Source organism: Cuculus canorus, chromosome Z, assembly GCF_017976375.1.
Source record: "Cuculus canorus isolate bCucCan1 chromosome Z, bCucCan1.pri, whole genome shotgun sequence".
In the NCBI taxonomy this organism is placed as follows: Eukaryota; Metazoa; Chordata; class Aves; order Cuculiformes; family Cuculidae; genus Cuculus; species Cuculus canorus.
The window spans coordinates 64,511,001-64,538,997 of record NC_071441.1 but is presented as its reverse complement, the minus strand read 5'-3'; the positions used below and the strand labels follow the sequence as shown (position 1 = coordinate 64,538,997).

Genomic DNA, 27,997 nt, shown 5'->3' with positions numbered 1-27,997 from the left:
AAGTTTTCTTCTGCTTTTCCAGTTTAGATAAATATACTGCACACACCAGAAAGAGATGCTCATATTGATTGCTGCTATTTGAGCAGCAGAGAAACTTATTTGTTTAAAATGATGCTTTGCCATCTGAAGAACCTGGAAAAAGTCATTGGTGAAGCTTAGCAACTGTTTATCACACGTAAAAACAAATACAACCCTGTCTGCCTGAAGTTCTTCATATTGGAAAGGCTAATTCAATCACTTACAATGACATTATTTCATATTCATCTGACATGCATTATTTTGAATAAAAGTCCCTCATTTACTGGAAAAAAAAAACGCTCAGCTCTCAAAGACCACAAAACCTCATTTTATTCATCATATAGCAAAATCAAAATTATATTTTATTTCACTTCTTTCCACTTAAAATATATCTTCTTAATACAGCAAACTATTTGCCACTGCTTAAGTAACATCACTGCCTGTTTTCACACCAAGATATTTCACCTGGTTATGCCTCTAAAAGGTAAACCAATTCGGAAATCACATTCTCATTTGAAATTTATATTTGATAACTGCAACTAAAAAAATTTAAAAAATAAGTTCTGTTTTTTTCCAGACTTACTCTGCATTTGACAGAGTACTGGGGATACCAATTGTCTAGTTCAAATAGCCTCTTTCACCTCCCCTTAAAATACTCCAATATTGTTTACAGTAAGTCTTTCTCCACACTGTGCCAGAAAGTGCCAAAATGAGGAGAGGCCAAGATGATGAAGCAGGCATGTGTGAGAATGAAGTGGGAAAACAAAACACAGTCAATCCACGTTTTGTGCTGCTGCTTTGAAAAAATACGAGTCACACTATTAATCTCATCACTGGCAATTAAACTCTCCTGTTCAGCCACATAACAGACACTTTCTTAAATTTCTTGAGTACAAAAAATTTAGGGAGTGCTCTACAAAACCAGTGAATTTTAAATGCATTAATACTAGAACAACAACAAAAGTCTCTTTATGGCATTCTTAAAGCAATAAAGCATAGTCAAGACACAGCTACATTTTCCCAACAGAGAGGAGTTTTTTGTTAGAAACTTAAGTCCAATAATGTTAAAAGACATTATTTTATAAATAAAAGATTTACCTAATAATTTACCAACATAATTTTCCATGTTCTCTAAACATATCAGAAACTAAATCCAATGCCAGTAGACATTTTGCAATTAAAAAAAGGGTAGAAAACACTTTAGGGAACCAACGTGGAGTGAGAAAATTGCACACTGTCAGAAAGTGGATGTGGTGCATCATATCATAATGTGGCATCTCTTATCTCTCAGAAGGCAGAAAAGTCAACACAACTAGAACTACACCCTGATAGAATCTATTAGTCTCCAGACCTATACTTTGCATCTCCAATTTTTCCATCTTTAAGCATGATTTGAGGATTAAAAACTGTCCTTTCTTTCATCTTCAGGTTCACACATACTTTTCCACTTCTGTAGTTCCTGAGAATCATTTATCTTCCATACTTCAGCAAAAGACTTTTGCTTTTTTCTGGGGAGGAAAAAAAAATTCAATCAAAACAAGGACACATTTTTAAATTATGTACATCAATCCTTGAGTGCCCTACAGTCATCTGCAAAATTTTATACACCATAAAAACAGAAGTTCGCAGAGTTCAAAATGCTATGTGACCTTTAAACAATCACTTAATATTTTCCAATATATGCATTACTGCTCTAGCACAATAATCAACAATTTAATTTTATAACTAATTTACAGTACTAGAATCACTGACAAGTTGAAATAGAACACAGAGCAAGAGTAAACCACTAAAGGAAATAAATAATGTCGTAGTTTGCACCATGTAACTTTCAGCATTACTACAAATTTACACTTTTAGAATCATAGAGATATAATGCATTTTCAAACTAAATGAGTACACATCCTTCCTAGTTTCAATATTTTCTGATTTAAGGACTCATAAGAGCTGTGACTAATAACCAGACATTTAGAATGGGATAATACACATTCCTGACAACAAAGATGTCAAGACTGGATAGAATTACCCAGTGGATTTTCATAAATAATATGAAAATTTTTTAAAAAAAAATGACAAGGCAGCTGGCCTGTGAGTACTGTGACAGCACAAGTACAGTGCTAGGAACAGGTCTGAGTTTGATTCTGAAGTTTATTATCATTTTTATTTCCTACCACAGATATATCATATGCATTTTTAAATTTCTTAACCATTTTCTAGGAGAGAAGGTATAAAAGAATACTTTGACATTTAGATGATATCATGGCAAGTGAAAATGAACAGGAATATAAAAAAAAAATACTTCCATAATGACCTACATAGGAGATTTGGAAAAAATAAGAATTACTTAATACAATAATTTATGCACTGTGAAATCATCAGAACACATTTGATTTTTTTCCTTTATTTTTCACTGACTTGAGCTCCAGATGCATGAACTTCCCTCCAAAGAGCATATGAGAGTTCTATAATGAAGGAATAACCTCGTGCAGGTCAAACTTGACAAATCAGCAGCTGCCGTGTGGTGGATGTCTCTTGTCCTTGACTCCCTACACAGCACTGTCTCTCATGGAAGGGGAAGGCAAAAGTGTCAAGCTACACATGGGGTTGCCTGGTCTGGCAGGCAGGGCTGCAGCCTCAACGTTACCTTTACTCTACCACTGCTGCCAGAATCAAGGGCCTCCTCCTTGTCTCACTTCCACCTTTTCCTTCTTTAGGAAGTAATGGCATTCTTAGAATCATTAAGGTTGCAAAAGACAGCTCTAAGATCAAGTCCAACCATTAGCCCAATACCACCCTGCCTACTAAACTATGACCCAAAGCGCAACATTTTCACGTTTTTTAACACCTCCAGGGATGGGGACTCCACCACTTCCCTGGACAGCCTCTTCCAATGCTTCACCACTCATCTAAACCTCCTTTGATGCATCATGAGGCCATTTCCTCTCATCCTACCACTTTTTACTTGGGAGAAGAGACCAACATCCACCTCACTAGTACCTCCTTTCAGGCAGTCATAGAGAGTGATAAGGTCTCCCCTCAGCCTGCTGTTCTCCAAGCTAAACAACCCCAGTTCCCTCAGCTGCTCCTTTTAAGACTTGTGCTCCAGACTCCTCCCCAGCTCTATTGCCCTGTAAAGTCACGCGGAACATCAGGAACTTCTGTGATATCAACTGGAGAAAGAATGACTCTTCGCCTGATCGGATCCCTGACTTGGCCTGCTCTATGATCATGCAAAAACCAGCCCTGGCACCGCAGAGAAAAGGGTAGGAAGCAGTCCCTCCAGCAGCTGCATGTGGAACACACTCTGGGCAGCTTAGGCAGCAGCCATCTGCTGTGAAGTGTGGGATGCGGGGGCTTCCAGCCCTAGTGGTCAGTCAGGATACACTACTCATCATTGCTCTAGATTACGCATTTATTCTTTTTCACTTTAAGAATACAAGCAAATTACATACTGAAAGCTAAAACACAGATGGTATCTTACATATTCAAAAGCTGATAAATGGTATCAGTTAAGTCCCACAAGTAAGATTGCCCAGTCAGCCCTCATTCTGTCACTTTGTGGGCACTGTAAATCAGTCTAACTATATCATCACATTCTATTTTTACTGATAATTTGTTTTGTATGTAATTAACTCTCTTTTCAGCAATGGAAGAACATGCTAGAAGTCCCTGTCCCAGCAAACACGCTACCATGAATTTCACAGAAATAAATGAAGACAAACCAAAGGAAATTTCACACACCTTAATTTTACTACACAGTAACTCCGGCCTTCCAGCTCATACTCTCACCTTTCTGAAAAACAACTTCTCCTTCATTTTGGAACCTTACACATCCTATAACAGAGTTAAGATACTAGATTACTGCTGGTAATCAGTGGCTTTACTTTTGTCAATTATAGACTCTTATTTCCAACTAACAATAGCTACTGCATTATCTTTCCTGTAAACTGTCATGTATCCTCAATAGAATGATGTTATTTTGCATTTCTAAAAGGAGATAAAAACTAGCGTTAAGCACTAAGCCCTGCTAAGTTTCAAAATGACTGCTTGCACCTACATTAGTATGTCAAATTTTCTCACAACCAATTATTCTGTCATGGTTAGTTATGGTCATCAGACACAAAGATCTTGATTTATTATATTTCTAAGAGTGATTTCAATTTTGCCAACAGTATTTGCCACTGAAAATAATGACAACAAGAAAATCAATGGAAATTAGTATCAACACCAGCACACATTTATATCTAAACTGTGTAAATAATATTACAGGTTTTATAAAGATGATGCTATTTGATATATATGGGAACTTTTATAGCTAGTCTAATATATAAGGAACATAAAATTGGTTATCTGAAAAGGATTAAAATCCCTGGATGTTCAGGAAAATTTTGTGTCTCTGGAGGGCAAACAAGATATATTATATTTATTTTTAAGTTAAATCAGAAGAAGAATATCCTCATTCCCTTCTAGATTATAGTATACAAATAATATTTCAGGTTCCAAAATGAAAAATATACTTTCTAAATTAAATCCATTAATATTTTCACTATCACTGGTGAGAACAGAAATAGGTATTAGAGGACAATTATATTTCAAATTCCTGAAAACAGTGAAAATACATAGCTGAAAGAATAAATTTGATAGTATGTGCCATAAGAAAATAACTAAAAAGTTTATCCATAATGTTAGCTCCACGTGCATTTATTTTTTTCCAATCTTGTTTCAGAGGGTAGCAATTAACCTCTGACATAATAGATAACTATAAAATCTGAAGGTTTGATTGAAATGGATAGTACAATTTCCTTAACATTTTTTTCTGTTTTGCTTCACTGTCTCTTCCCTGAAGGGTAAGAGGATACCTGAAGTAGGTCTTGCTGTTTGTTTTAATGTACATTGTGTGAAATGCTCCTTGCTTCATAACTGAAGTTTCACTGGGGAAAAGCAGGGGAAAAAAAAAAATCACAGTTGTTCTGACCTTTTAATAGTCACTGTTGTCTCCAACTCCTTTGATTTGTGAGCTGCCTTCTTCAAGACTTCTTCAGGAATATTTGCCAGCTTGGCAACATTTAGCCCATAACTCCTTGCAGAGACTCCTTTAGTTATTTGATAAAGAAAAGTGATAAATTCAGGATTCACTTCATCTTCAGATCCTAAAAAAATAAAACCAAAATTAAAAACTCCTCTATTATGTTAATAGAATGCAGTAGACCAAAGACCAAAATGTCAGATACTGCGGTCTCATTATCATTCATGCTTCCTATGTACTTATTCCACTGCCTTGAGACCATGCATTTTACCTTCCCATTATGAGACTTAAAAAACTCTTTACAATACTTTTACCTGGTGCTCATCAAGCAGGCTTATGACTGTAAAACTGATAATCTTTATAGTCAAATTGATTAATTTTGCTATAATTGGGATATTGTATCTCACACTTGCTGAGTAACGACCAAATAAAGGAAGCATCAGTACTCTCACAATTAAGAAGTTTGTAACAACAGTACAACAAATAGTTTGCTGCCTACCAGGAAACTAGAAGCCATAGAAAATGCTTTGGAAAAACCCAAGGTTAAGACGGTCTATTTTCAGCCAGGGATTCTTTCTATTCCATGACAATAAAATTGGAACGTAAGAGCCATCATTATAAATTTGATTACTTTTTCCTCTTCCTCTTTAGATATTCTTGTTGCATCTCTGCACAATCCAGGGCTCACGTAAAGAGCAGAAAAACTATGGAGTCATTCACTGTCATTAATCCTTCTGCCTTAAAAATGCAGGGGTTTAGAAACAATGGATATTTCCATAAATACTGATGATTCAAGCTGACTTGATCTGAGTAATCCAAAGCAAACATTGGAAAAAAGCATGCAATAAAACTCACCCAAATAAAACAATTAAAATGTTAAGATATAAGGAGCTAAAGATACAGGCAGAGTAAGACATTTAGGTGTGTTGTTGCTTGCAGGCTATGGTACTATACCTATTATGCTTTCTGTAACCAAACAGTAAAGACTACATATGACCTGAAGGTTCACATCAACTGAAGCAACACACTGAAACAAAAAGTATAGGGTTTCATGGACACGATAATTAAGGAATAGTAAGTAGTGATTTTTGCATCTCAACTGCCTGAGAGTATCAGAAATCAACAGTTCAATTACTGAACTCTGTGATAAAAGGACATGCTGACGCTCAGGAGAACGATGCTCTTAGTAGGGAATGCCAGTATGGCTAGACGGTGATCACCTAAACAAAACATTACTTTGAAATATATGTTCTCAAAACATATTCTTCAAAGTTAACACATATTTCTGGTATCCCTGCTTCTAACATTAAACATCATATAAAAGCCAAAATTTCCCTCTAGTCAAACCCTAAATTTTTAAACAACTCTCAAAAAACCACTTTAAAAGTGAGAGATTATATGTTTAAACATATTACTTAGTGGCAAATAAAGTGCCCTGTTCTGATTAGTTTACAATGTCAGCAGATTATTAAGAAGGTTAATGGCAAATACCATGCCAACTTTAAAAAACCTCTAAAATCTTTAAAAATTCAGGGAACAGGCCATTACTATGCAAACAGGAAACCCAGAATAAAGGCAGAGTTGTTAAGCACCTGATTAAACCTGTCTCAATAAAAAAAAAAATCAAAGCAGTTTGTATGGAGGGAAATCCTTCATCACAAATCTGTTGTACATTTGGAAACCATGTGAATAAGAGAGATCTAGTGGATAAACTTTATGCAGATTTCCAAAACGATTTTGACAGGAGTCCTGCATCAAATGCTCTTCTGTAAACTAAGCAGCTATAAACTAAAAGCCTTTGCATTTGTAAGTAATCACTTAAAGACAGGAAGCAGACAGTTTTCCATGAAGGTAGATCATCACTGCAGTTAGACAGAGCTCCTCAACATACCCATTATCAAACAACAAAACATCTAAGCAGTAAGGTGACAAAACTTTACTGAAAATACTCACTATTTCAGAACAACATTGACAGGAAGAAGAAGGAATGCTGTAACTCTTCTGCTTGGTAAGACCAGAACTGAATGGAATTTATGATAATCAATGTACAATACTATGCATGGCACAGAAAGGATGAACAGAGAGTATTCCTCTACCTCTTCTAATTCAAGAACCAGGACTATCAGGTGAAGCTACAAGTTGTTTCGGAGGAGGTTCACAGCAAACAAGATGATGTGGTTCTTCTACAATACAGTATTAAATTTTAGAGCTCCCTGACACAGTAGGTTGAAAATCCTAAACGTACACAAGGATACTGAGAGAAGCTAGAAAACCTTGTTGAAATTACATCCACTGCAGATACTAAAAAACAGGAAACATAGCTAGCTTTTGAAGCCCCCTAAACAGCAAATGTTTGCAAACAGTGAGATCTTCTAGAGAAAGAGTTGCCATATGTTTGATTCCTAATCTTTCTTCCCTAATCCTTTATATTTGCCTGCTGCGAAAAGCGGGATACTGGGCTGAGTCAATCTGATGTAGCTCAGCCATCCTTACATTAAACATTAAATGAAAATGGTTGTTCAGTTTTCAAGCTCTCCCAAAATGTGTGTATAGGCTGATACTCTAATGAGTCTGGATGAAGATGTTCTGGATGCTTCATGTTGAGGTTTAAATTACCATAACAATTTTACAATTTAAGCCTATACCTACAGTGCCAGAATCTCAGACGGATATACACTGTACCTTTTTGTTCAGCATTTTCTTCTTCATTCACCAAGAAAGCCATGTGGTAATTAGCAACTTTTTCTGGATACATCTTCTCTAGCTCACAAACCAAGGGATAGTGAGTGACAAACAGTGTCAGTGACTCCACCTACAACCAAAAAACCAGACACATAACAAGGTTTTCCTTCGTATTTTTCTTTAAACAGAGTAACACAGAACTGGTATTCTTTATCCATATACCTTTGCTCCAAGTTTAGACATCCCACATTTCTACAAAGAAATACACACCATGTCAATGCCAGCCTGTTGTAGTAGAGATTGAAATAGCATTCACAAGCATGTGTCAGACTGAACACTTACATCTCTAATAAAATGCTCAAGTGTAGCATAAGCAATAGCGATTCCATCGTGAGTGCTAGTTCCTCTTCCTAATTCATCCAAAATTACTAGTGATCTTGAAGTTGCTTTTCTTATTATCTCTGCAGTATCTGTCAGTTCTTCCATAAAGGTACTTCGGCCTTTGTAAATATTGTCTGCTGCACCCATTCTGCATCAGGATACAAACCAGATCAATTTATTAAGTCCAAACAAATGCCACATAATGCTGACAAAAAAATAATTATGATAATGAAACAATTTTGCTATAAATCTCTTGTGGCTAATCCAAGCAGAGCAGCAAAACCCAGGAGGAACATCCATCTTCCAGAATAAGCTACTACTTAGGAAAAAAGCAACAACATCACATGACATGGATGCAAGGGTACTCTAAAATTGAAAGGTCCAGAGAGAGCTACTTATGTACCATTAAATAAGAGCATGCATGCATTCCCCAAAACAACAGGGTGTACTGACCCTATGGGCATCTGAGGGAGGTTAGGCTGTACATCAGTAATCTAGTTCCACTGTAAATCCACAGACAGAAATTTCAGCATCCCATGTCAACTACAGGAATTGGGGAAAAAGAGGAGGTAGCCAAGGTAGTATTTCCTTGCATGCAATTCTTCCACCTTGACAAACAGTATGAGGCAGCCAGCTCTTCTCTCAAACGGAATTCATATCAGCCAGATCACAAGGATTCCAGCAAATGTAGCTATGAAAATTAATTTAGCTTTTTTTGGTTTAGTTTGACTATATCACTTGTACACTTTTTAAATGCTCGCAACACCTGAAAGTATAAATAGTAGTATTTCCATGTAGAGATAGAGTGGACACTCATGTGTCCAGGTATTTGTGCATCCAAACAGATGCAGCAGTTAGTTCCTTCAGGCAGTAACAAAATACCAATGACCTCCCCTAATTACAAAGGTACACAATCTTATACTCAAAGGTACACTTAGCATGCTTAAGTGTGACTGTAAAAGAAAGATTTCTCTTATTACCCTTTTACACAACTGTCCTTGAACTTGGTCTCCGTGCAGGTGAGCTTCTCCTCTGCTCCACCCATATATGCGCGTGCGCGCACACACACAAATTCCTTCATGTCTCATACAAGTTTTCCATGGCTATGGTCCAGATTCATACAACCTTCAATCACCAAACTCTATCTCAGGTTGTGAAACTGCAGTTTTCATCTGAGAAATTTATTGGTAATTCACCCTGTTTTTCTCTTTTTCTGCAACTTTCCTGACCTATTCACTTAATATGCTTTCACTTGGAAAAAAGAAAATTCTCTTTTTCCATACATGCTTTTCACTTACACTAATGACATTATAATAACACTTCCGAGATAGTTTATGATTAGCAAGATACTGAGTAGGGCTATAAGAATGGATTTGTTCACTCTCATCAGCCAATAATATAGTTACATACAAGCCACAATGATTTAAGGAGAACTGACTCATGGGCTTAGCATATTACATTTTCAGATATAACAGCTGGCCACAACAGTATTTAAAACTAATCAAGACTGTTCAAGAAAATCCCAATATAGCTTTTTTCTCTCAGTCTTCTGTTGCACCTCTCTCCAATATAATTGCTTCTGTTGCCTAAAGAATCACTAGCAAGACACTAATCATATTATGAGGATCTTTTGATTGTCAAGAGTAATTGACTACCAGTAACAAAAACTAGCAGGCTAGGCATAGTACTATCATGATTTCCACATATTCTCTGGTTCCCACCCTGGAGATTTGGTATGGTGGTGTGCATAACTTCATAATATGCACATCTTCAATAATAAACTAATTTTGGTTGCATATGGGCCTTACAATGACTATCTGAGGGGTTTTTTTAGTTCATTGAGTATGTGTTTATGTACACGCACAGTAGGTATACTCTGGATTAAAAGTGTTTTGCACATATGCTAATTAAACTTTACATTAACTTCACTGAATTGAATACATAACTCAGCATATTGAGGCATTATGAAATTACATTTTATTAATCCATTTACTGCTGCAATCTTTTCAAACGCTGGGTTAAGAACCATGAACATATTACTGAATTTCTCACAGTGCCTCCAACATCCCCCAGACCCCTCCCTAGTTTGGTTCAGTCATCATGTACTACTGTAAAATGAAATAATCCCCCTTTATTGCAATATCACACTGATCTACAGAGAACAATATAAATTAGATCTCCTTTTAACACTATTAACTACAAATAAGTTCATGAAAACAAGAAATATTTTTAGGTGCAACCAATCTCTAGCTCCATAATGGGCAACTTTAATCTTAGTTTGCAAGATTAGGATTATTAGTCTTATTATTTTATCATCATTTTTATTGGGCATTTCATTACAGAGACAGCTTCTATATAACCAGGCTGTCAGTTCTGCATCTATAATGATTACATTGAGAGTTCTGCATTCTATTTTTCCAGTTGGATTGCAGTATTTCTATAGAGCCCTCAAAATCAGTCATTATCTATCCAGTCTGTGTTCACTAAAATAATTTTTAAAACTTCCTCATTCAAGATACAAACAGAAATTAGTATTATCCTTCTGCTGTTGTTAACAACAGCTGGAAAAGAAGCCTTTCTTTTCAGCATCTTAAAATGTTCAAATCTGACTCAGACTTACTTACAGACTTTAAAAAAAAGATGTATTTTTAAATGACATAACTCTTAAATGTTGTCCTTTGAAAATGGATAAAATAGTTCTTTCTGCCTCTGCCCTAGACACCAGAATTACCACACTAGTTTTTTAAACTTAGGTGATAAGCAATATTAGCCCAGAAACAATTAAGAATAACTGGTTTAATGTTGGTAATTGCATCTATAACACTAACAGTTCATATGTAGAAAGGCATTGCTCCCTAAGTGTATGCTATATTACTCTAAAATAAAGTATTTGAGTCAAAATACCTATTCCTTAAACAATTCTTCAAGTTTAAATCAGCAGTAAGAAATCCCACTAAGCTTCTACCAGATTCAGTTACTTTGAATTCACATTTTAATGCACCTTGCCTCCTACACGTTTTTATACATCAAAATATTAAACTTCTTCCTAAAATAGGCGACAGAATTGATTACATTTTAATGGTGCATTTATCACAACATGACAGAAGGGTGAAATATACAAAGAGGTGTGAGTTGTCCCTGAATGATACAGGCATGTTATGCACTACCCACATTTTCTTTTCTTCCCTCTCTTAACTTAAACAAAAAAGAATGCCAGAAAAAAAAGGGTTACAATAGAATACAATAGCCACAAAAGCAAACAATTAAAGCAAGAACAGTGCCACCCAAGTTCAACAGCTCTACTTCTCTGTTTGTTAAAACATCAGCTGCTGGAAGTAGTGACACAATTAATAGAAAAACTTCTACTTCTGGTATGGAATTTCTAATGTCTACCTTCAGAAAGATGACAGCATTCTGCCCACAAGAAGCATGCAGACATCCAATGTGAAGAGTGCCTCTTTAGCGCTTTATCACTCCTCAGCAAATGCAATCTGGGAATCTGCAATGGCTGGGAACCACTTGTTGTAATGTCTCTTTCACAACCAACCAAATTTCAAAAAATTAAAAGCTCTTCCTCTTATAACGTCCAACACATTTATGATGTAAAGAAAAAAACAGATCAGGAGGCATTATATCTTTTCACTGGTAGGTTTCAAGTGGTGAAGAATCCTGTTTATAGCCTCAGGAATAAAAAAAACAAAACAACAGGGAGGCAAAGTTTTCACTAATTTATTTTTGGAGGAAAATTTGATAAGATGCATCAGTAACTAGCTTTATGTAAACCAGCTAGCACTATATGCTTAACCTGTATATGATCATTCAAACAAAAAGATACAGATTTCCTTATTCTGTAATATCAATAGTCCAACTTCGATACTGCAATTTCTGGCTACTTTCCATATACAATGGAAATTTATCAAGTAATCCTTTAAAGATAGCATCTGCAAATTTGTAACAGTTTACTGGTAAGAAACTAATGCTTCACACTCCCTCCCCCCCACCCCCCTCTCCGAAGTATTAGTAAATCGCTTACTTCACTTCCATCAAGCTCTTTCTGATTCAAACAAATATCTGACAATAAGAAAAATAATTTATGGAAACTGCAATTACAGAATTTCAAAAATAACTCTTATCCCAAGTATGACAGAAAGCATCGTTATCAGGATAGTTATTATTTTTGCATTATTCTTACACAACTTCTAAGAAGTGTTTGCAAAGTTATGAGGATGACGCAGTGAGTATACTCATGATACTAACCTATATAGATTTGACATGCACACAGGTGCTCAACTATTTCCAGAACTACTTATTTGCAAATTTTCAATAAAGAAATACCAATAGTATGCTACCCAAATTAGAAAAACAGTTGTTGAAAAGCCTGACAGAATGCATTACATAGTTAATGTAAAATAAATTTTTATTTTATAAATTACTGTAGACATATGATATTCTCAGTCACTGAGAAATCAATTAAACTAGTAAAACCTAAGACCACGAGGGATACATACTTTACATTACCCTGGAAAGAAAAGCAAATCAAAAATTATTTTAATACTCTGTTTCATCATGGTTTTTAACTCTTCTTTTTCTCCTTTTCCATACAGTTAGGTAATTGAAATAGTGAGAACAAGTAATTGCTTAAATCCTCATTACCTCACAGACACGGCCAACAGAGGCATGCTGCACACCTGTACCCCAGTATATTAGAAGAAATGTATGTAACAGGATTAGCTTTCACAATGGGAGCTACATTGATTTTTTTGCTGAGAGCCAGAGGAAAGGAAAACATCCACGGATTGCAGTGAACATTCAATATTTTAAAAGCTTCACCTCAACTGACAGCATAAGTAGGACTGAGTTCAGATGACAGAATACCAGTCTAGTCAATACAGTCACTGACTGGAAAGAAGCTACCAATATCCTCTCATTCTTACTGCTTTAAAAGGCAACAGAAATTCAGTTTTTCTTCTAAAAGCTTATGTTACGTTCACTAGTGAAGAACACTTGAGAAAGTTCTTCTCTGAAATTCAGCAACCATACTCTCAATAACAGGGGAACTTCTTAAAAAAACTTGTTATGTCACCTAGGCCAAACACATTGCTCAGTGTTAAAATAACCCAGCAATGTCTGGTGAATTAAAGATTTCCCACTGTATTTTAAAACTCAACCACTTTGAGCACTAGTTTTACCTTCTCAATCTCACGATACCCACAGCCCTACAACAGCTGGCTGTCAGGGCATGAGGGCCAAGCCCTCAGAGGAATGGGGTGTCCAGCAGCAGAACAAGGACACAACAGCAATAGCTCAAATTCTGTGTTCAAACATGCAAAGGATTTTATACCTAAGGTATCAATGGATTGCTTTCCACAAGTCCATAAGCTTCATGTTTAGCTAAACACAGAACTAAGCGTTTCTTGTCATCAGTGAAAAAGTTATGCTTTGTTCCCGTGCACAGGTACAAACTGAGGTTTCTACTGCAGATTTTCCTGTTCTGCCAGTGCAGGCAGGGCGCATCAGAAGGCCAACACTAGATGAAGTTTATGAAGTCTTCATTAAGCCACTGAATCTGCAAACATGATTTTACCCTGATTTCTCTGTAGGAAACACTGTATAAATGTTACTGATGGTCAACAGAAAGAACAGATTAAGAGAACAATCATTTTGCTGAAGCAAAATTATAAACATATATTCAAATTAGGGTGTTTATTTGCAAGCCATCAATATCAGCCTGAAGAAGCTGAAAAAATGACAAAGAACACAACCCTAAAATATGCACAGGTTTACACTTATTACTCTGGGATTCCAGTGAAGGAACTCAAGGTAATTAAGTTAATGTGCATATGTAGCTGAAGGATTGAGGCCAAGGGGGGATTAAAAAGCAGAAACTATAGCAACAGACTAGGGACAATAGCTGAAGTATTCAGCGCAAGTGAACTTTTCCCCTTTAAACCTGTGGACTCTACAGAAAATCCAATTCAAATTGTGACTAGGTTAAATCATAGCATGGAAGAGTTTTAGAAAGGTAAATAACACCATTCAGTGCAAGAGTGTCCAATTCACTGTAAGACAGCGGGTCAGCTTCACAGTCAAATTCACCCGTCACACTCTTCCCCCTCCTCCCCCCCTTCTGGGGAAAGCCTTTCAATCCCTTGCATGAATACTGCAAAACACAGCACAAATTGTTTTATAAATCTCATTGTATATATAAACAACTGTCTTTCATTTAACAAAAATAATTTTCAAGTCTCATTTAAACCCCTGCAAACAAACCAGGTTTTATTAAATGCCATGCATGTAAACCGAACTGTTTTGTTAAATATTACATCATTAAATGTAGGTACATGATAGTGCAAAACAAAGACATGAAACTGAATTAGCTACAAATATATGCATAGCATATCTTAATTTATTTCTATAGAGGTACAGAACGCTGTCAGAAATAGTTACAGTCCAAATGTATTCTGATATGTCCACGACAACTTTCCTAGAAAAACAGGACATAAGTTTCAATTTAACAACAACAACTAGAAATTTTACTTATTCTCTTGTTTTTCAAAAAGAACATCTTCACATGACAGAAAATACACCACCTTGAAAGCTGGGAATAATTTACCACACAGGTGTAATTATATTACTGTAAGCATAAATGAAATTCTGACAATAAGCACAAATACAATTAAGCAAGAACAAAATGAAACAAATTATTGTGCCATAAAGAAGCAACATTCCTGTAAATTACTTTTGGGTTCTTGAGAACTAACAAGTTCTGTTTATATGTCATAGTAGCTTTCTAGAGTAATGTAAAAAATACTTTTTTAGCACATCATATCTAGAATTCTCGCCTGGATTTGCTAGTCATTTATGATTGCTTTGTATGAGCAGTTCCTTACTTGTCTGCACAATAAATTAATATGTATGGCAAGTACTACTATATAGTAAGCACTACTATATAGATATATATATGGAATAAACACAGATGTGAAAAGTTCCTTTGCTTTTAAATTTTCTGACCCTAATCCTTCAAGAGTCTAACCACACATGCAAAATGAGAGAATTCTTTTTCCAAAGGAAAGTCTTAATTACTTAAAATTTATTTATTTATTTGTTTGTTTTCAGGTGTAAAAACAAAACAAAACAAAAAAACACACCTAAAACAAACCAAAACACACACACCCCAACAACAACAAAAAAAAAAAACCCTAACCAAAAAATCTAACAAGTCTTTAACCAAAGTTTTGGCCAAAACCAGGTAAGATACAGACAAGTTGCTCTGCTGAGATAAACTCTTCTACATTTTCTATTCAGCACTCAATCTCCTGGTGATTTCTGTATTTCACAGGACACCTGCAGACTGCCCTGCCAACACTGCTGTCACCTGAAGCCTAGAATTTTATAGCCTACGTTTTTTATAAAGGTGTGAAGAAGCTGACTAGCTGAATCTTGATGCCACGTTTTGTGATTTAAACGATATTTCTAGGCCAGGCAGGAAGACTAATCTTTATAATCCTACGCTGTAAGCCTCAAAGAAATCAATAAAGCTTAATAAAGCAATAAATGGAAGCAAGGACTTTTTTAGTTTGGTAACTGGTCTTTTGAGAATAACAAAGCCTGCATGGGATATGAAAATTAAAGGCTATATACTGAACTGGCAAAATACCGACGTTCTTGTTCTTTATGACAAACTTATTATTGTTAAGTATGTGAATGCACAAAACCTATGCTAGGCCAGCCCAACATTCTGGCTCATTTTAGAGGTGGTGGTCAGCACAAGAATTCCAAAAAAAGACACAGAAACCCTGAAATGGTAATGAAGCACAAAGTTCAGAGAAAGATTCTTCAGCAGATACTAAAATGCCATGATTATGTAATCTCTTATGTATGTATAGTATATTTTGCTTAAGATTTATAACAAAATCAAATCAATGCAAACCCCTTCAAGGGGTAAAAAGCAATATCATACTCCACTCACAGAATAAAGGACTAACAATAAGAGACAGGCCCATTTAAGACAGAAAATCTCCCCAAGTCTTTCCTGCACAGTAGTAGCCATTTTAAAACATCACCAGCATGCTGCCCCCTCAGCAATCAACATTAAGTACACAGGGTAGCTTTGGATGGAAGATGTCCGTTTGTTTGCTGTGTTTAGTGAAATCACTATGTAGGAAAAGACCTCTAATGAAGAATGCTTCTACAGCATTTTCAAACAAGTGAGTTCCTGGACAGTGTCTCTGCAAATACAGCCTTTTGTGAAAAAATACATAAATAGCAAAGAATACAACAAGCTGCATTCTAGTCATAAACCGTTCTCTTTTTCAAACCTAGTTTTTGCCTATTGCTGTGCAAATAGCACCATTTCTGCAGTGAAGCTCTGAAATAATGGAGCCTGTTACTTATTTATTTTTTTAAATACAGACATTTTCCCCCTGTGTCCCACTGCTGTGCAGCTCCCTCCTACTGATCGACTACTAAAACGGGAATGAAACTAAGTGCAACATTATTTGCCTAGTTACAAAAAGCTGGGATTTTTTTTTGTCAAAAGCAGTTTGATCAACTGAAAAGTCATTTCTGTTAATATTTACAAACATTATTTCATTTTTCATTCTTATGTGATTTACCTCAGATTTAAATTTATTGTGAAAAGCATTTGGAAAACATCTACTGAATTTCCATTCTGATAAAATCATTTTCTTTTTCCTGCTTCACACATCACCTCATCCTGTGCTTCCTGGTTTTCTCAAGATTTCTTATAAAATGTACTTTTAACAAGCCCTGGAGCATTTTGATCTGTTCAAGTAAATAATGCAATTTTAAATATATTTAAAATTTTAATAACGGTGACATTCCCATGAAGCAAAGAAAAAATAAACACAAATATCTAAAATTGATTGCCCAAATGTTTGCAGATGTTATGACAATATTTGCTTTCCATCATGATTTTTCATCACACTAAAATTTGCAATGATGCCATAAATATGTACATTTTATCCAGTTAAAAATACATATTTGTCTAGAGAGAAAATAGTGAGCTTTGCCTACTAGTTTCCTTCAGCTACACACACTCTTGACAAAGTAGTAATATGAATTTGTCAATCTGTCAGAATTAAAGAGGTGAAAAAGTATTTAGGGAGATAACATTCAAAATGTGTCTGTACTATAACCAGACCTTTTTGGAAGTCAATTCCAACATTTAGAGGTCCGATGAACACAGATTTTGAATAAAATATACAGAAGAAAGCATTATGGCAAGTTTGACGCATCACCTCTAAAGAAACATTAATTAACAAGGGTTGAGTTCTCTTGGGATTCTTAGTTTACTTCAAAGAAATCCTTCATCCCTAAAATGTCCTCTAAGCTTTAACAGCATTTCTTTCCAGATTATCATCTCTTATCTTCTTGACCATGCCAAAACAAGGTAAGCATTAAAGACTTTAAAAACAACTTCAGGTGTTCCTAAACGTCCCTTGCATTAAATGCAAGAATTTGCTACACTTGGTCATAGCTGTGCCTTCGCAATACACACTTGTAGGTGGAATAAACTTGTAATTCTTCTACAAGGGAGAACAATATGCCAGTAAGAAGCAAGACTCCACATTGGGTTTTTCACCTTGGCAGAGGAATAGCCACACTCTGCTGTTGACCATAAGAAGACCCTATAACGTACACTCTGCCAAGTCCTCTGCCTCTAAAGCTTGTGCTCTTCAGCTGATGATCATGCCATTGACAATATATGAAATCTTCCTGGCACAAGGAAAGGAAAAAATAAAAGACAAAGTAGCATATACCAATGAGAAAAGACCTCTTACAGCCATTTTCCAATGGGAAACAGGCCAAAAGCTCTATGCATCCTGGATTCTTGCACAAGCCTACAGAGGTGCAGCCACAAACATTCCTCTGTTTTCTGGCCCAAAAATTCTCTGTTAGGTGCCAACAATCAAGACAGAGAAATAATACGGATGAAAGCATCCACGACGGCTGTAGTAAGACATACAATGTCTCATATCCAATTGCACATGACTGACTCACAGGATGATGGAAGCAGGCACTCAAACACTGTGGTTTTTCTGATATAACATCAAACTCTGTTCTATATGAGTAGGCAATGCTCACAAATTTAAGTGGAATGGGCCACATCTTGGCTTTGCGGACTTCAGGATCAATTGAAGATACCACCCAAGCAGTAGCAGAGCAAGGGAAGTACAGCCACCAGCTGGCAGAACAGCACAACACATTAAGTTACCCACTCAGAGAGACTCTGTGATGAAATGTCTTGGCCTTTAAAGCAGCTTCCTACTGACAAAAAGAGACTTAATAATCAGTTATCACCATGTTAAGCCAGATATAGGTATAAATAATGCCATTTCTTCTTTAAAACCCTATGAGTATGTTGCCAGGTTGACTGTACAAAAGGTTGAAAACATGAAATGGTCACTTCATCCAAAGAACTGAGAAGACAGAATGAGCTTGCTTTCCTTGCACCTATTCTGTTTCTTAGAAGAGAAAGAAGGATTATCTGGTGGGCAGTACTAAGTTGCCTCAAGGACAGAGTGCCACTCTGTCACATGAAAGCAGTCTCAGCTTGGATAAAAAAGGCAGGCTGGAGTGATGTGTTGGTCTAGGACTAGTTGGTGGTACCTTGCTCATCGACACTGCTATGGCAAACTGAGTAATGCATGCATTTGGGATGTCTTCTCAAGCATAGATATTTTGCTAGCCTCAAGAAAAAGTGGGCAGCAAAAAGGGATGAGCAGGCTCTGCTGATCTGTGTAACCACATACAACAGCTGTGAGGACATAGCTGATACTCACATGGGTATGTCCTCAAATGCTACCTTCAACAGCAAGAGTGATCTTCACTTGGCATGTCTCTCATTAGCACTGTTGTCACTTGTAGTCCTCAAAACTCCTTCCTTATATTGACCTGATTGATCACCTCATAATCACCACTCCTTGGCAAGGTATGTGGCTAGAACTGGATCTTGGCTATGGACTCGAAATAAAATGATCCAACTTAAGGACACTGGCGAGGGGTTACAACTCCCTCATTATTTCAGTGTTGGATAATTATCAACCAATTCAGAAAACATCCTTTTCTTTTCCTTTGCCTCCTCCCTCTCCTTACAGATCCAAAGATCACAAAAGCTGAGAGCACACTTCTGCATATGCAGGACAATGAGGTAGGTCTCTGTGCAGGGCTCTGAAGACTGCCTTCAAAGACACATTCAAGAAGCACAAAGCCCCAGACTGATGCTCGCTCTCTCTCTCAGCTCCTGTATCTGGAATCAAGCAGACTGCATGAGAGCCAGGAGTACGTGCAAGTACCTCACCAGGACACATCTTCTTCTCAATCAGTCAGAAGCATCAAGTCACTGAATGATGGCAACAGCTTAAAGTCAGAGGGCCTAATTTATATGTCTCTGCAACTTTGTCATGCCAAACAGGCCTGTTAGGATAAGCAGCCTGAAGATTTCTGCACATTAGTTTTGCTTAGAATGAGAAACTATTAACCAACTATTAACCATGTTCAAAATCAATATAGAAGGAAGAAAGACAAGAAAATTAAAAAATGGCTATAACATACTCTAGAACAGATAGATTCAGGATTCCACTTGTAGCCATGTCTATCTGAAACACTCTACAGAGACACATAATACAAGCTAGAGGAACAAAACTGTCCTTTCCTTGCTGAGGTGAGCCAAGACTATCTGTCTTCACAACATTTTCAGATATATAGTTTATATATCTGATATAATATTTGAATTTATTATCTCTTATCTGTAGACAGCCATGAAGAGTGCCCTCCATGTTAAAAATATATCTAAATAATCTGTTAAAAGGCTAAAATGTAGGACAAAATTCTGTACTCTTAAATACAGATCATGTGATGCACAAAGCCTATACACCAAGACAATTGCCTTGAAGTGCAGGTGACTGCATGCCTTACATAAGGTGAAAGAATTCAGCTGCTGCTTACCTAGGCAACCTACCACTACCACCTAGTAAACTCAAATGCAAACCTCCACCATCCCTCCATTTTCTTAATATACCTTCTTCCATTCAAACTCTATTTATTTGTCATCATGAGGATTAAAGCCATACTGAGAATCAGTAAACAACAAGATAACTCTTTTGAGATAAAGTGCATGAGAGGATAAACTACATGCACCTTACTGATGCTTCTATTTATTCCTTTAACCTTTAAGCATATGACACAACCTGTAAGAGGCAGTTTCTGAATACAACTAAAAGACAGAGCAACCTATTCATTCAGACAACTGAAGCTGCATCTTTAACTTTGGCTGATGGTATAAAACCTCACTGGAAGACGTATGTCATCATAGTGCAACTACACATACTTACATCTTATCACCAAAATAAGTGAAATAGCTTTTATTTCAGCATAAGAAAAAAAGCCAGGCAGGTGAGCACTCTAGCAAGGAAATTCTTCTCTGTCCCTTTACCTTATCTAGAGTTGGTAGAAAGTGATGTCATCGACAGTATTCTTTCTAACAGTAGACTGCGATTTAAATAAATTGACTCTTAAAATCTTGAATACAAGGCATATGGTAATTAGAACTATTAATTAGTTTGTCTGTTTGAGCATATATTACCTTCAAATTGTTAGAATACTCACTCTCTTAGTTTTGAATATTGATCCTCAGGAAAAGCTACTGGTGACCTAGAGGTAGTAGGCTGAAATTTTGTAGCTGTATAGAAATCATATCAATAATTTATTCTAAGTGGGACCTCTTTGAAAGTCAGCTCTCTTCAACAGCTAAACATCACCTCTTCTGAAAGTATGATTAGGTTGATAGAATTTCTTTCATTAGTTCCTCCATATGTGTGTGGCCACACTCGCTTTGTCTTTCTACACAATCACACAGAGAAACATTACATTCACTCCAATGTCTGAGTATCTATATTAGAACTAACACAAATTTAAATAAAAAACTGAACACAGTTACTGCAAGAAGAAACTCAGGTGGAAATTTTCAAACATCAGAGAATTACATACTCAAATCCTACTGAAAGTCAAAATAGATTGGGTGTTGACTTCTCCATAACTCTTCTAAAATTCTTAACTATAATGGCACCGATTAAGCTAAATTCCATAAGCAAAGGTTGCATGAAAACTTTATCTCTTATAGGAAAAGGAAAAAAAAAAGAAGATAATATCAACCAGCAAAACATCCTCAAAATATTCTACACACCCTCCATATCACATAGCTATTCTTTAAATTACAGGCATGGCATATGGTCTAAAAGCAGTAACTTTTTTTGTACAAAAATAGTTTACACATACATTCACTCATGAAAAAAATGTAAGTATGGAATTTCAAGTGAGCAATTCATACAAACAATTTAACAATACAATATAAAATCTATTCTAAAAATACCTTTAGTAAAAATACAGAAATATGGAGAAGTATTTAGTGTCTTTTTCGCTTGATGTTATAAAGCAGGAGCTCCCTAGCAATATAGCAGTTTTTTGCTTATTTTACAATCCTTAGCACTCCTTTCCCAGGATAAGGAACAAAGCGTAGCAACGGAAATAATGAGGCTGTTCTTACACATAAATAGTAAGATTTGGGAGTCCATAGGAGCACTCACAGTTCCTTAAGAAGTCAACAACGTAAGCAGGGTAGTGTAGGGAAGAACCCTCCCCCAGCTCCAAGTTTTCAATTTACAAACTTATAACAGCATATCACCCGGGCTTAGAGGCATTATGCAGTGGAAGATTCTCTCCCTTTCCCCCTCTCTAGGATGAAATTATCAACACTACTCTGAAATGTATGGACTAGCCTTAGCACTGTATTGTGAAGAACCTTTCCTGTTTTCACTGTATTCCTTTTGCACCTTTAAGACTGTTTCATATAATGCAGTATTTAAAATCAATTTAAAGAAGCTATAATACGTAAATACTAAATATATCCAAAGGAATAAACATAGTAGCAACCTTTCAATTTCCATGGAAACTCTGCTTAGAACACAAGATACAAATTCTAGACGAATGTAAATCTCTTACACCTATATAAATTCATATTTCAAAGATGTAACCTACAAGCATAACAGACTACAGTGTAAGGTACCAATATTCCCCAAAATATCAGGAAGCAGCAGAGTTGTTGGTGCTCCTGATGCACAGAATAGGGAGCCAGCCTGCAAAGCATCGCTTATAGCAGGGCTGCTATGCTAACAGCAACATCTAGAAAACAACACACTACGGCAGTGCTGAAAATAACTTGGAAACTGACATCTTCCCATTCAATGTTTTTAAAAGATTAAAAATATACCATATTTATCAAGACAAACAAACAAACAAAACATTTCCCAGTAAGACACTTGTGGCCTTAGGTGGCAGTGCATAAGGGAGACCTGCATAGGTGTATTCTATTCAAATAAACAAAAACAACTCCCAAAACAAAAACAGACAAGAAAACAAAACAAAAAGTCAAAATTGGAGGCAAAACAACAGAACATCTCTGATCTCTTCAAGCTCATTCCCTACCAAAGGAGAATTCTTGGCAAAAGCTGAGGCTTTAGAAATTGTATTGAGCCAGACAGAGTACTAAAGAAACAATGTATGATATATCATGTTGCAGCTGAATTTATTGTTTCTCTAACCAGGTATTAAAAACTACTAGAAGGATAACTTCCTAGGTCTAAGAAATACCTGGAATATAACACCACATTAACGTGACCTGACAGACCTATGCACTTTAAGACCTTTCCCAGAACCCCGAATAAAAAAAAAAAAATGAACCCAAAAAATACCCAAACGAACCAAAATAGAGGTGCCTACTTCCTGGACAGCCTCTGTACACCTTCAGACTCTGATTACAGAATCTAGTAAATTACTTCTTTTTTTCATTGTAGAAGGTGAAGTTCATGACTTGGAGTGTTGAAAGTGAAGCAGGAGTTAGGTAAAGATCAGTCTGGGCACTAAAACCATTTTCTGTCTACTGACAATCAAATATAGTGGGACAGAAAAGAGCATTGTCAACTTTACTTGGGTAGCATGATGTCATTACTTTGATCTATAGAGCAGGGAAAGCCCCTGGAAGGCTGAAGCAAAATCACAATGCAAGTATTCTCCTAAACATTTGTGCTGCAAGGAAAGCTACAACTGGGTCAAGATCTAATATCCTATAGGTACACTGGAAGTGGCTAATACCTGTCCCAACAGTACAATCAATCCCCTCTAATTACACTGTACAAAAGTTTAAACAGATGAACAGACAAGCAGTTCCACTGGTAATCTTTCACAAATTGAAGTGAGCATCCTGGATTCCCGAAGGAATGCAATGCATAAACTCAGCTTTTTTGCTTCCCGCTAACCTTCTAACTAATGCATCACGATTTCTACCTCAGTAATATATTTTCAATTTCTTCTTAATACTGAACCCATTAGTTTACTCTTAATTGCCAGTGCAATGACAAGAATTTAAGTCATTCTAATATATTCATCTAGTGTTTGACAGATTTTGTGTTAAGTGAAGAAAAGCATATCCAGTTGAGCTTCCAGAGCTAATTTAGACAGGGAAAAAAACACAATTCCTAGTGTTAGAATCTGACTGGGCTCCAAATTAAATGCTCTGAAACCTTACAGCCAATAAGTAATACATTCCAGGTCTGCTTGGCTCAGAGTCTAAAAGCGTAAGTTTTACCTTCAAACAATACTAACTTACCAGATGTGAAAATACCTATAACGTAGAGAAAAGTGGAATCAGAGAAATACACTAGGGAACAGGTTGAACACAGATATATTCATTTCAAGGTTTTTACATTGTAGAGGACACTTCCTAGTGGGCATAAAACAAAACAGTATCTACTGATACTCCCAGTATCTATGTCATATTTCTTAATTTTTCTGCAGAAATAATCCTGTTGCAGTGACAGATAGAAAAAAAAGGGATATTAAACTTAAGAATAACAGACTTAGGTTTATGTCGCTAGAAATTAAGACAGTGTGAACACAAGTATTCTAAATTACCGAACAAAACACAGAGGAAGACAAAACCAATCTTCAAATTATTAGTAAAGTTGTAATGTTCTTTCTGTAAAGTAAATCAGATCTTGTATATCTCCATGTCCCCTCGAGAAACGCTCATCCAATCAACCAGTCAACTACTTTCAACACAGGGTAAGGAGAGAAGTTAACTATTTCGAATTTTCAGCTCTGATTAATTTTTTTGAAAGATAATACAAATGGTTTTCTAATTTGTTCAACTGCTTAGCACTGAAGTGCATCAAAGCATGATTTCATTCATTTTTGTCATGATACAGTGAGGCATAAGAGCACAATAACTTCACAAGATGAAGTAATCCCGGATGAGTAGTATCTCAGAATCACTGTTAGAAGTTAACTCTGAAGTGCACACTGCCATCACAGAACTAGTGTTAAAGGAAAGATAATTTCAGCACAGATAAATGATTATTTTTAAACTTACAACTATAAAAAAAAAAATCTATTGCAAATACCATCAGTTACACAGAACTTTGGCTCATGAAAAATACAATAAAGAAAAAGGGGAAAAAACAGTTGGATAACACTTGGTAATATTAGTTTATAAAATACAAAAATTTTGTCTTTATTGATAATCTTCAAAAATTACTGAGCACAATCTTAAAAATGAGACTGTGTGAAATGAACTGCCATTACTCATTCTTTAAAAGACATCACACAAAGTGTGTTCAAGACTAGTATTACAGGAAAGACGGTAAGCATAGAATATACATAGCCCAAAATTCTCAGTCTGAAACATTGCAAATATGTACAACCATGCAGCACAGCAGAAACCATGACATCATTTTTAGAGGTGACAACATTCATCTTAGCGGAAACATCATTCGGCTATCACCCAGCAAAATAAATTTGGCTGAGATGTTCATTCAGACAGATGAATTTAGACACCTGGACTTTAATCAAGGTAAGTAAGACAAGTCAAGAGAGACTTACTAACATTCTTATCCTTTAAAGATTCAAAGATTACAAAAAAAGTACTACAGCTTACCAGAAAACCATAATCAAAATCTAACAATCAAAGCATGCATTTAAAGCAAAAAAGGAAATTTCAAGTTTAAATTGCGAAGTTTTAAATGAACTATGTAATTATTCTTGGATATACACACACATCCCCTGCCACAATAACATTTTCATAAACTTACAGCAAGTTTTGAAACATTACCTGGTAAAAATACCATCCACAACACCAATTGTTGACTCCTCTGCAGGAACATAAGAACCAATCTGCGCCATGACTGTGATCAATGCAACTTGCTTTATATAGGAGCTCTTTCCTCCCATGTTGGGTCCAGTTATTATCATGACCCTTTCACCATTTCCCTGGAAATACAAAACAGTCGTCAAATACATTGTCCTGCATATGGTGCTTTTATAAGAAAGTTTAGTATGTGTGTATCTGCTTAGCGGGATAAAGGAAAAGTAGTCAAGATTGAACATTCTGTTTCTAGGTGAACAGCTTCCTTCATTCTTCAAGTTCATCACATTCACTTTTCAAGATATCATGAAGTCTCAGATCAATAGATTTTCCTAAGACCTCTTCAGGCTGTTGAGAGAGGAGGATCACAACCAACTTTCACTACTCATGATTAAAACGGACAGAAACTATGCATGGAATTTAGGCAACTATACTTTTCCTTTCTAATGGGTGCATACAACTGACAAAGTAATCAAAATTAGCATGCAAATAGTATTAGTATGCAAAAAGGAGCATACTCCACTGCCGGATGGAAGGGGCAGGCAAGAAAGGGCAAGCTGTGCATAATGAATATTAGCCATGCTATTTAGGAAGCTTAGAATTGATCAGTCATTGTGACAAGAAAATAGAAATCTCCACAGAATAAACTTCACTACCTTTACTGATTCATTTTTTTGTCAGGCTTTCAGCCAGTTAGTAGAGAGAGGCAAATAAAATTCATATCGGACTGTCACTTTTATATCATAATTCAGATCATACAGAAGATACATATAATCAGTATTTACTATATGCAAAAATCTGGTTAGTTTTTCCTAAGAAAATCCCAGAATAGGAAGTCACAATAAAGTCAAACCCCAGAAAATGCCATTATCAGGATGGATGTAATAAAATTTGTATGACTATACAGGAACAAAATTCATAATATTCTAGTCTCCAAGGTATAGTTTCAATACTGCTACTAAAACTTTCTCTGAGCCACCATTTGGCTCAACATAATAGAATTTATAGATACTTTCAAGCAGAATGAGTTCATCTGTTAAAATCCAAAAATTTCTTGCACATGGTTTGGTATTCCTCCAGAGTCCCTTCAACCATGTTGTGAGACTGGAAGCTGGCCTGCAAAGCCAACTTTCAGGAAGAACATGTGCCATAACATCCGACCAAAGAATACATCTACCCTTCCAACTGTATGAAACCATAAGCTACCATCTTTTTGGAATTTACAGTACAAGTTAAAAGTACTAAAAAATCCATGGATATTTTAGGACACAGGGAACAGAACAATATGTTTATTTCAAGGCACTACGAGAACGCTTTTCCTATAGTTAGATATTTGACAACATTTCAGTCGAAAACATGAAAGCAGAAGCATTTTCCTGCTGATTCAAACACACCAGTTTAAAACTAGAGGTGTTTTAATAAACTTGGTTCCCACTCACTTCTCTCAAAAAAGAGACAACTCAGACCGACAGTAGAGGCAAAAATTATTCTACCATGACCACTTGATTTTGTAATATTCAGTATTAGAAAGCAAATAAAAGAATCATACTAACAAGGGAAAGTGCATGATGAATACTAAATGAAATGTTGAATTTTTTGTAAATGCCATCTGTCGCTTGTTCGGATTTGAAAAATAATTTTAAAAACACTCCCTGAAGTACTGCGTAATATCTGTATCATTGTTCAGTACAGAAGAGCATTTAAAAATATTTCCAGAGAAATACATACAAATTTGTATGATGTTTATTCCAGCAATGCTCCAAACTGACATCTGTTTCATACCTTTTCTATATTTACTGTATGAAAATCATGAAAAATCATCAGTTATGTATTCAGAGTTAAGTTGCAAGCATATTTTTTATATTCATTACAAACAGAAATGTAGTATTTAAGAAGATATAGTCAGGTAAATATTTACTAAAAAAAAGTCAAAAGAATATGTTATTTAAAAGACAGATTTCAGTTTTTCAGAAAAAAAAGAGAAGGAAACAAACTAAAAGATGCTAAAAGAAACAGATATGTGAAATAAAATATGGCAAAATTTCCTACCTGTGATAATTGCATATTCACAGCAAAATTAGGTAATCTAGGTCATACAATTTAGGTAACATAGCATAGAAAATGTTAAGTTGCCCACACACATTTTGTTTACCAGACAAGTAATTACTTATTACTTCCCAATATCATTCTCCATTGCAGGAAACAGACTGACATGGACTTAATGGTAACACACAGTCTGCAACCAGCACATGGGGAGTCTTCATCATATGTTAATATGAAAGGCTTCTTACAACTAATGCACAGATTATATAGAGCATATACTTGATACTGCACAATGAAGAGACAGACCTCCAAGTAGGCATTGTCAGATTAGGAAAGGCTGTATGAAATTAGTACTTCCAGAAAAAAAGGAAAACACATACTAGAGAAAGACCTAAAAATAATATCTGAGCTATTTTAGAATTAATTCGGAAAACTAAGGCTGCAACACATTACACAAAAACTGAAGTTGTTGCTTGTATATTAAAAAATTTGAAATAAACTTATGACAAAATACAGGCTCCTCCTGGTGACGCTTAAAAAACTCCTGTAACTATTCATTTATTTTTCAAAAATAACTATTTAAAACTTTCATCTGCCTACTTTTGAGATCAATTTTCTTTATGCCATGAAGG

At 35.7% G+C, this 27,997-nt stretch overlaps 1 protein-coding gene across 2 annotated transcripts in view; it reads right to left on the bottom strand.

Annotated features, from left to right (window-relative positions):
- Positions 1–336: 336 nt before the first annotated feature.
- Positions 337–27,997, bottom strand: part of MSH3 (mutS homolog 3) — a 112,848-nt gene continuing 85,187 nt past the window's right edge. For both annotated transcript variants that reach the window (XM_054053713.1, XM_054053712.1), the window contains exons 20-24: positions 25,290–25,447; positions 8,066–8,252; positions 7,724–7,853; positions 4,991–5,165; positions 337–1,526 (exon numbers count right to left, since the gene is read on the bottom strand). In XM_054053713.1, coding sequence (XP_053909688.1) covers positions 1,418–1,526; positions 4,991–5,165; positions 7,724–7,853; positions 8,066–8,252; positions 25,290–25,447 — 759 coding nt within the window. In that variant the 3' untranslated portion in view covers positions 337–1,417. The remainder of the gene's footprint in view (positions 1,527–4,990; positions 5,166–7,723; positions 7,854–8,065; positions 8,253–25,289; positions 25,448–27,997) is intronic.